General features: G+C 38.4%; 1 protein-coding gene and 1 long non-coding RNA gene across 4 annotated transcripts in view; one reads left to right on the forward strand and one right to left on the reverse strand.

The window, feature by feature from the left end:
* Positions 1-10,291, forward strand: part of LOC106883160 (lipoyltransferase 1, mitochondrial) — a 55,949-nt gene that overhangs the window by 9,987 nt on the left and 35,671 nt on the right. Inside the window, exon 5 of one of the 3 annotated variants that reach the window (XM_014934076.2) lies at positions 2,666-4,202. The exons of 1 other annotated variant lie outside the window; for it this stretch is intronic. In XM_014934076.2, the coding sequence (XP_014789562.1) occupies positions 2,666-3,082 (417 nt within the window). In that variant the 3' untranslated portion in view covers positions 3,083-4,202. Of the gene's footprint in view, positions 1-2,665; positions 4,203-10,291 lie in introns of those variants that run through there. One more of the 3 variants, XM_014934075.2, reaches the window with a different exon arrangement.
* Positions 9,848-10,291, reverse strand: part of LOC106883159 (uncharacterized) — a 20,754-nt gene continuing 20,310 nt past the window's right edge. Inside the window, exon 2 of the long non-coding RNA XR_008266678.1 lies at positions 9,848-10,110. This is a non-coding gene — a long non-coding RNA (uncharacterized LOC106883159). The remainder of the gene's footprint in view (positions 10,111-10,291) is intronic.

Raw genomic sequence — 10,291 nt, forward strand, 5'->3', positions numbered from 1 at the left:
GATTTCGATTCCCAAACCCGGCGTTGTGAGTGTTTATCGAGCGAAAACACCTAAAGCTCCATGAGGCTCCGGCAGGGGATGGTGGCGAACCCTGCTGTACTCTTTCACCACAACTTTCTCTCACTCTTACTTCCTGTTTCTGTTGTACCTGTAATTCAAAGGGCCAGCCTTGTCACACTGTGTCACGCTGAATCTCCCCGAGAACTACGTTAAGGGTACACGTGTCTGTGGAGTGCTCAGCCACTTGCACATTAATTTCACGAACAGGCTGTTCCGTTGATCTGATCAACTGGAACCCTCGACGTCGTAAGCGACTGAGTGCCAACAACAACAACAACAATATCCTCAATCATTCCTTTTGTTTAACAACCAACTGTTTTAGTAGAATACTACAATTAATTACTTTTCAGAATGTTATTTGTCACCCTATTTTACTGCCGCAGAAATTTGCAACCATGATCAGCTTTGGTTGAAGTTCCTATACCCCTGAATAAGCTTGAATTTGTGTGCCTCACTTAGGTCAATAACCTTAAAAAAATATGTAGTATGGAGAAGAGAAATAACTCTAGTTGCTTAAGCTGTTATAATTATAAAGAGTTACGTCCCTAGAAATATTAGCTTGCATATTTCTCTAATTCTTTCACGCTCACTAATTCCATTCACCACCATCCACGTCCAACGTTTGAAGAATATTGCTTGTTGTTGTGTAGTTGTTAAGCTTTAATCGACAAGACCTAAGATTAAAGTCATTTAAACGTGATCATTTCTTTTTTGCATTATATGTCCAGGACGCCAATATCGAACGCGTCTTTTCTTTTTTTTAATGGCGGCAAGGCGTAATTTGAGGGAAATACGACCGATATTTTCGGCAGGTCGGATGACCACGTAGGCACTTCTTCATTGCGTCTTTCCTTATTTCTTTGGTTGAAGGATCAGGGCGGCGGCGAGGCAGTGGGTAACTAACTTTCGAAGAAGCTATGAAATAAATCTCAGCGAATTTCTTAGGGGATGCAGATTCTGTCTGTCTGTCTCCTGTACGTATATGTATATACATTGTGTGTGTATATATATATATATAGTTAAAAAAAACAATAACAAAAAAACACAAAAACACAACAAAGTGAGGACGTGATATGGATAGTATTATTGGACGCTCAGGAAAGGAAAGAGAGAGTGTATGAGGTTTCGGGCGTAGCCCTTCGTCGGAAAGATGGAAAGTTCGGAGAATGGAAGAACGGAATATATATATATATATATGCACAGGCATCGCTGTGTGGTTAAGAAGCTTACTTTGAATCACGTGCAGCACCTTGGCCAAGCGTCTTCTACTATTGCCTTGTGCTGATCAATGTCCTGTGAGTGAATCTGGTAGACGGAAACTGTGCGGAAACCCGCCGCGTGTGTGTTATATATATATAAGCAAATGAATAATAATAATAGACGTTGGATAAATGTCAATTCATTACGGCTGTTTCTTACTCATTTTATTAGATGAATGTGTACATTACATCACAGCAAAAACCGTATTCATCAGACGATACATATAATTTTAAAACAATAGACGAACACTCCATGAACACGAAGTTGACCCGGCGGGCCAATAGGCGTGTCCCCACTGCGTTCATGGAGTGTTCGTCTATTGTTTTGAAATTATATGTATCATCTGATGAATACGGTTTTTTGCAGTGATGTAATGTACACATTCATCTAATAAAATGAGTAAGAAACAGCCGTAATGAACTGACATTTATCTATCGTCTGTTTTTATCCATTTACTTACAATACACCAAAGGGAATCATGACGAGTCGGACATCCTAGAGTATACCAAGCTACGTATGATCAACACAACGTATGCTTTGGGCCTATCATTATTTTTATTAAGGTGGCGAGCTGGCAGAAACGTTAGCACGCCGGGCGAAATGCTTAGCGGTATTTCGTCTGCCGTTACGTTCTGAGTTCAAATTCCGCCGATGTCGACTTTTCCTTTCATCCTTTCAGGGTCGATAAATTAAGTACCAGTTACACACTGGGTCGATGTAATCGACTTAATCCCTTTGTCTGTCCTTGTTTGTCCCCTCTATCTTTAGCCCCTTGTGGGCAATAAAGAAATAAGAAACGTTAGCACGCCGGGCGAAATGCTTAGCGGTATTTCGTCTGCAGCTACGTTCTGAGTTCAAATTTTGCCGAGGTCGACTTCGTCTTTTACCCTTTCGCGGTCGATGAGATAAGTACCAGTTACGCACTGGGGTCGATATAATCAACCCCCTTCCCTCAAAATTTTCAAGGCCTTGTGCCAAGAGTAGAAATAATAATAATAATAATAATAATAATTACTACTACTACTACTACTACTATATATAGTTGTTTGGCAACTGGAGATGTGAAACTTCAATTTGAACGAAATTTGAACTTTCGGCGCAATGAATATATTGTGATACTCTACAGCCTGTGTGGAGTGCTTTATTTTGTTTTTATCTTCTTATTTACATTGACGCTTTCGCATTTAAATGTTCACACAACAACAAACACGAATACATACACTCAAACACGCACACTCCCCCCTCTCCTCCTTCCTCTCTCTCTCACACACACATACACACATGCACACACACACACACACACCTTTAACTACATTCCTCCTCTTCTTTTTTTTTTCTAATCCAGCCAACATCCATTGAATTCCTCGACCTTAAGAAAGACCGGAGCCGTTTTCCTGGTTTAGATAAAATCTTAGAAAATCGCTTGGACTGGAAATGGATTTTTGGCAAGACTCCAACTTTTACTTTGGATCGTCATTTCATCACACACTGCTACCAATCCAGAGAGACTTGCTTAAGGATCCACTGTAAAATTCAAGATGGCTGCATTAACACGTTAGATATCCAGTTATCTCCCTTAGACCAAAAACTTGATAGACTCGCTTCCTCAACAAAAAATGCTTTACTGACAGAAAGACTTAGCGGAAAACATTTACAACCAGTTTTTGAAAGACTGCGTCAGAATTTTTCTGAAGTCAAGGAAATATCACCACATCTTTTAGATTGGTTTTTAAATAGCTTATGGGTGACTTTTTTTGGTTGAAATTCTCGTTATTGTTGACATAATGATGCGGCAAACTTCCTCGACGAGTTGGATAAACAAAATTTGTTTGCACAGTTAACACTGCCATGTGCCGGTTTCCGTGTGTCTCCAACGTTCACACTGTGTTAAACGATGTGTGTGTGTTGTGTGGAGACGTGGGTTGTTGATAGAAAGGCTATAAAATCATTAAAATCGGAAGTGTGAAAAAGTAGACGTTGAAAATATGATAATATAACGATATGGTGTGCTGTATGATTATATTTTTCGAACCTTCTGTTTTTCATTGTGGACCAGCATTGATGAGCTGATTGACTGTAGTTCTATGATACAGGAAGTAATGGCTGCATGCTGTGTATCACTGCAGGGCACCTCGTGCAAGCTCTCTTGCGCTGTACCCCACCCCTCCTCCCCTGCAGACCAGAGACTCCACAATGGATTATGGTAGACAGAAGCTGAAAGAAGTCTGTAATGTGAGGGCGTTTGTGCTTCATTGTCTTGACATTGCTTGGCAGTGCCCCCCCTCTCCCCACTAAATCTTTAATGGTCTCTCAGGGGTCATGTGGACCCCAGTTGAGAACCACTGCTTTAGAGAGAAATAAAACAACAAATTTCAAAACATCCTAATAAAGAAAATATAAATATTACTTCACAGCTTTATATTTGTCTCTTACAAATATTGTGTGTGTGTGTGTGGATTTACATTTTACTGGTTCCAATAATTGGATCCTGACCATACTGGATCATCATCACCTTGAAGGTTTTTAATTGATTACTACAACCCCTGTAATTGTTGTAAATCTGATTCTTATTTTTATTGACCCATATATATCAAACACAACAGAACATAAAGGTACAACACAATATAAACACAACATCATGATTTAAAAAATATTTATTTAGTCAGGAGGGGAGGCATTTCCCAGAATTCTTTGCAGCAGAATAGGTGTCTGGTGGATATCCTCAAACTGGAGACTTGGCTTGAATGGCCTGAATGCTTATAATAGTGTGGCCTCCACTGAAGACAATGATGGTGTCAGGTGGGAGTGTTAAACTGTGATGGATGGAATCTACCATATTTGGATTTGAACTTAGAATGCATAGAGCCAGAAGAAATATATCACAGCATCCACTACATTGTGTATATTAATATGTACCATCATCATCATCATTTAGTATCTGTTGTCCATGCTTGGATGGTTTGACCAAGGTTGCACCAGACCACAATCTGATTGTGTGTGTGTGTGTGTGTGTATGTGTATTGGATTACCAGATAAATTACTTCATTTTTTTCTTACTTTATTCCTTTCTGATATTATTTGAATTAATATGGAAAGTATTTTTATTGCAGAGCAAGAACAGGGCTAGAAATAAGCATAAAACACTCCAACTTTTTAAAATCGTTTTTGAATAAATTTTATCTGCTTTCAGAGATATGATGATGATGGGAGTGCCAAGTAGAAAAAAAATGACTGAATTTGTTTGACAACACAGTGTGTGTGTATTAGTGTATAAGAGAATGACCTTTTATATAATAAAAACTAAATCAAACCTTTCAATAAACAGATCAATAAGATAAGTTCCGAACTAAACTTGTAAGTTCAATGTCATTGACTAAAACCTCTTTAAGACAGTGTCTCCTCAATTTGTTGCTACTGTTTTTGTCGACAGGTCGTATCCTTGGCTGAGACCCTAAACTGTTAATGGCCCAGTTCACTTGGTTGTAAATAGATAACCATTGCATAATGTATTATCTAGTTCAATGCTCTGTCCTTATTTAAAACACTCAACTGATAGCAGCCTATATACTTTATTGTAAGTAGATGGTACATTGTAGTAGATAGTTTACTGGCTTAGATTTTTGTTATGATGCTTAATTGTACTTAGAGTTGTGAGTGGATGCCATGATGTAGTGTAGAGTTCAGTGTTTTGTCCTTGACTAAGACACTTACACTTAACCAATAACAACTCACTTCACCCTGTGCACTTAGTTGCATGTACCACTGAATGGTTTAGTTCACTGTATTATAGTGTAGTACATAGTACACTGTGAATGTATGTGGCTTAGTGGTTAGGGTATTTGGCTTAAGGTTGTAGGGTCATGAGTTCAACTCCTGGTGGTGCATTGTGTCCTTGAGCAAGACACTTTATTTCACGTTGCTCCAATTCACTCAGCTGGCAAAAATGAGTAGTACTTGTAATTCAAAGGGCCAGCCTTGTCACGTTTTGTGTCGCACTGAATTTCCCTGGGAATTACATTAAAGATATATGTATCTGTGGAGTGCTCAGCCACTTGGATGTTAATTTCATAAGCAGGCTGTTCCATTGATCGGATCAGCTGGAACCCTTGTCATCGTAACTGACAGAGTGCCAGTTAAAGTACACTGACACAGGGCCTTAACTGCTACCAACTCTGTTCCCTAGCTCAGAGTCTTCATTATTAACTGCTCAGTCCACTAAGTTGTAAGTAGGTGCTACAATATGGTATAATTCATACTTTTATGTCCATGGCCAGCACACTTAGCTCAGTCCACCTATCTGTATACAGGTACCCTTTTACAATACAGTTGTATATTTTACCTTATTACCTATTAGAATAGTTTTATCCTAATAGTTGTAAACACACCCTGTATGTAGGTACCCCATAACGATCTAGTTAGTTCTTTATACTGATTCCATGGCCAATACACTTAACTCAGATAACTGAACCCATCTATTGGTAATTATATATCACATTTAAGGCAGCAAGCTGGGCAAAATGCTTAGTGGTATTTCGTCTGTCTTTACGTTCTGAGTTCAAATTCTGCCGAGGTTGACTTTGTCTTTCATCCTTTCGGGGTCGATGAGATAAGCACATATATATATGACAGGCTTCTTTCAGTTTCCATCTACCAAATTCACTCACAAGGCTTTGGTCAGCCCGAGACTATAGTAGAAGACACACACCCAAGGTGCCACACAGTGGGACTGAACCCGGAACCATATGGCTGGTAGGCAAGCTACTTACCACACAGCCACTCCTGGCATATATATATATATATATGTATATTCATTCAACTTATGATTCACTCCTTTACTTCTGAGAGTCTCTTAATGTTTCTTACTCTGTGATCATCATTTAGCCAACAAAGAGATAAAAAGCTTCTACTTAAAAAAGAAAAAAGAGAGAGTTTTTGTTGTTAATAAAGAAAAACCTTGAGAAAAGTCACACCTAAACATGTAACACTCCTGGCTTTTGAAATTTGCCTATAAAAATATAAATAGATAAATTTTTAGCAACTATAGGGAGTGGTGTGAGATATTTTGGCTTGAAATCCAGTCAAAAACGCCCTTTTTTTTTTTTCAGTCACATCCTTCTCATCTGTGAACAATCATTATCGTGGCATTTTCCAGCTAAACGTTGACCAATAACTTTGTATAAAACCACTTTTTGTTATTCACCTTCAAAGCCAAAAAAAAAAAAAGAAAAAGAAACCAAAACCAATCACAAAAAGACCTAACCAACCTGAACTGCGTCCTACTTTTCCATAATAGATATTTTATGGGATTGTCAAAAAGTATTAGATTACAATTAGAGAACAGAGATATCACATGCAACAATGAGGTTTACCATGACAAAAGTTGTGTAATACTATGAGCAATTAGTTAAGGAAGAAGAAAAAGAGAAAGACGTTTATATTCGTGAATCTGTTGTACATGAAATGCTGGTAACTAGAATAGCAATAGAAAGTGGATTCATGATCGTTCACACATATATTGGGTTGGTGCATAATAATTGTGACTTTTTTTTCAACAAATTTTGTTCAACAAATACAATAACAACATGTAACAAAAACATCTTTAAATGATTATTCCGGAGCATATTCACCATCTACTTCAATTACTGCTTCCCATTTGCTTGGCAGACGTTCAGACCGTCATTTAAAGATGCTTTTGTTGAATAAAATTTGTTGAAAAAAAGCCGCAATAATTATGCACCAACCCAATATATCTCGTGAACCCATAACATTCAATAATAAACCAATATTGACAGTTGTCAGTTTTATTGTAATCAAAGAAAGTGTCAATTACTGCTTCCCATTTGCTTGGCAGACGTTTAGACCGTCATTTAAATATGTTTTTGTTAAATATTATTGTTTACGTTGAATAAAATTTGTTGAAAAAAAAAGCTGCTATAATTATGCACCAACCCAATATATAGTGAGTTACATATGTAAAACTGGCTTCTAAACTGGCTATATCTGACCAAAATATTTTGCCCGTTTTATGTTCAAACTGGCCTTGTCTAGCCTCTCACATCTGCTCAACAAGATCATTCTTATAATAAAGAATCACATCATTGAAATCTGAAAGCCACAAGATAATGCATGATTAATTCAAAACAATATGAATGAATAAACATTACATTTGAAAGACAAATCTGAATGTTGAAGGGTTAAAAAATATGTTGTGCTATTATGTGATTTTGTATCTTGTACATCTCTTCTTCTTTATGGCCCTGAGCCAACCAAGGCTTCCTGAGGGGATTTGGTAAACAAAAACTGAAAGAAACTAGTGTGTGTGTTTCTGTCTCCTCTTCACATGCATGCACAATATACTGACAGGCTTGTGTGGTTCAGGAGTTTGGTTTCCTACAGGTTCAATTCCACAGCATGGTATGACACCTTTGGCAGGTGTCTTCTACCATAGTCTCAGGTTAACTAAAATCTTGTGAGATTTGGTTGACAGAAACTGAAAGAAGCCTTACATGTTTGTGTCTCCCTGTCTTGATGTCGCATGGAACTTGTAAATGAATTTCACTATCATTCAGACCGAGTCAGTCATTTCCAATCTTCCAAAAATTCCTGTCTGGCCAAGGGGAAATTTTACCTTGCTTGGAGTCAATTCATGGCAATGGTTGATGGTCAGAAGGGCATCCGTCTGCAGAAAATCTACCTCAATGAATTCTATGTCCAACCATTGCAAGCATGGGAAAGTAGATTCTGTGATCATTTCATCATCTGACATGTGGCACGCGATGCACCTGTACTGATAACATCGATTTGATGGAGGGAGTCAGCTTATGTGAACACAAACACTTGATCACTATAAACAAACCAGTTGTGTGGTTGTTCGCCAAGAAATTGCTGAACTTTCATACGTCGTCTAACAACGCCCGGTCTGGGATTCGAAACCGCAATCCTATGACCACGAGTCCGCTGCCCTAACCACTGGGCCATTGCGCCTCCACTCATAATGTACAATCTGTGCATAAACACACAGTTCACTCGCTTCATACCTGAAGCAATGTCTCAGCTCCGTTTTCATGCAGCTTGAAACGCTGTCTTTGGAAGCACACATCTGTGCGAGCAGCTGTTCTCTGTGATGAAGATGAATAAAACAACACATAGGAGTCGTATAAGAGAACAAAACGAATATCCTACCCCTGCCCTACCCATACCTACTACCCTGCCATTCCTCTCACCCCACCCCAATATCCTTCTCACCTTCACAACAACTTTACCTGAAGAAGTTTCCCATTTGGTACCGCCACTCTTATCATAACATTGTCCAGCCTCCAAGACCAACTGACCTTATAACCCGTCTGACCACTTTCACTTTACACTGTCCTTGTAATGTTGGTTCATCCGAACAAACCCAACACCCCGCCCCATGTAATAAACCCCGCCCCGTGTAATAACCTCCCCCTCTCCCCCACCTTCACTCACACTGTTGGCTGTACTCAGGCCAAACAATAGATTGATTGACCGTTACCATTTCAGAAGCTGATTGACTACTACTACTACTACTACTACTACTACTACTACTACTACTACTACTATCACCACTACTACTACTACTACTATTACTACGACCGTACCACTCTACCTTAATCACACTTTTGGGCTATCACATGCACTTTGCTATTTCCTCCCCCTCCTGAACACCCACGTGCACACGCACGCGCACACACACACTTTTCTACCCCCTACTCGACTTAACCAACCCTGTTGTAAACAGTATAAAAAAATAATAACAAAACTATGAAAACGATAAACCAAACATCCAGAGTTGATGTTAAATGAGAAAATGTTTTGACATCCATCTACGTTGATATTGATTATATTATTGGTATCATTTTGTCAGTTGTAATTATTTCTAATTATTATCATCATAGAATAAAGTGAGATGTCGTTGGCACGAATTGATCCCGTTGCTTGAATAAATAATTCGGCTTCAATTAGCGGAAGGTTTAACGGAAAATGAAACAATAGGCTACCAAGTTTTTTTTTTTTTAAGACAACCATGAATCAATGTTGATAGATCGGCTAAAAAGAACTGAGGTGGACCTCAGGTGAGTCGACAACTGTACTTTACTTCGGCTAGTTTGTTTATTTAAGACAGCGAGGTAGACGTGGCTGTATAATTGAGAAGCTTTGTTTCACTGATGCTTTGTTCTGAGTTCGATCATGCACAGCACTTTCAGAAACAAACAGAAAAAAAAATTGTTTTATTCATGGCGGTGTGACTAAGAAATTCGCCATCAGTCACTTGGTTTCGGCATCAGTCCCACAGCGCGGTAAATTGGACAAATGTCTTCTACTACAGCCCCGGGTTGACTAATGCCTTGTGAATGAATACGGTAGACAGAAACCGTATGGAAGCCTGTCGTACAGTCGTCCTCAAAATTATTCATAGCTTTGTTAATTTTTGTGATGAAATGAATGCATTTTGTCAAGTTTGTTTATGAGTTATATGTGACCAATAAATGAAAGAATAGCAACAATACACAATTCAAGAAATTCTTTATTTCAAAGGTATTTTATTTATGGATTTTCAAAAAATGTCCTGTTCAAAATTATTCATATCTTCGGTTTACTGAGTCCAATATCTTTCTTTAATAGTCAATTGCATAGTCTTTGTTTTTTATGATTGCTTCTAGACGATTCTTGTGCGTGTCCACAAGTTTCCTGCATGTCTCCTGTGGGATGCTGGCCCACTCTTCTTTGGCGAAAGCCTCGAGCTGGGTCAGGTTGGTCGGCAAAGAAAATCTGAAGAAGGAATTGTAATTCCGAAATATCATCGGACTATAGATAACCAAATTACAACAGGTATATAGTCCACTTTTTGTTCTATAGTGCATTGTTGTACCATTCTAAACTTTTTATTCTTTACAAACAATACATAATGCTTCAAGCGAACTACAATACTCTCCTAATAATAATATATATA

Source organism: Octopus bimaculoides, chromosome 24 (genome assembly GCF_001194135.2).
Source record: "Octopus bimaculoides isolate UCB-OBI-ISO-001 chromosome 24, ASM119413v2, whole genome shotgun sequence".
Lineage (NCBI taxonomy): Eukaryota > Metazoa > Mollusca > Cephalopoda > Octopoda > Octopodidae > Octopus > Octopus bimaculoides.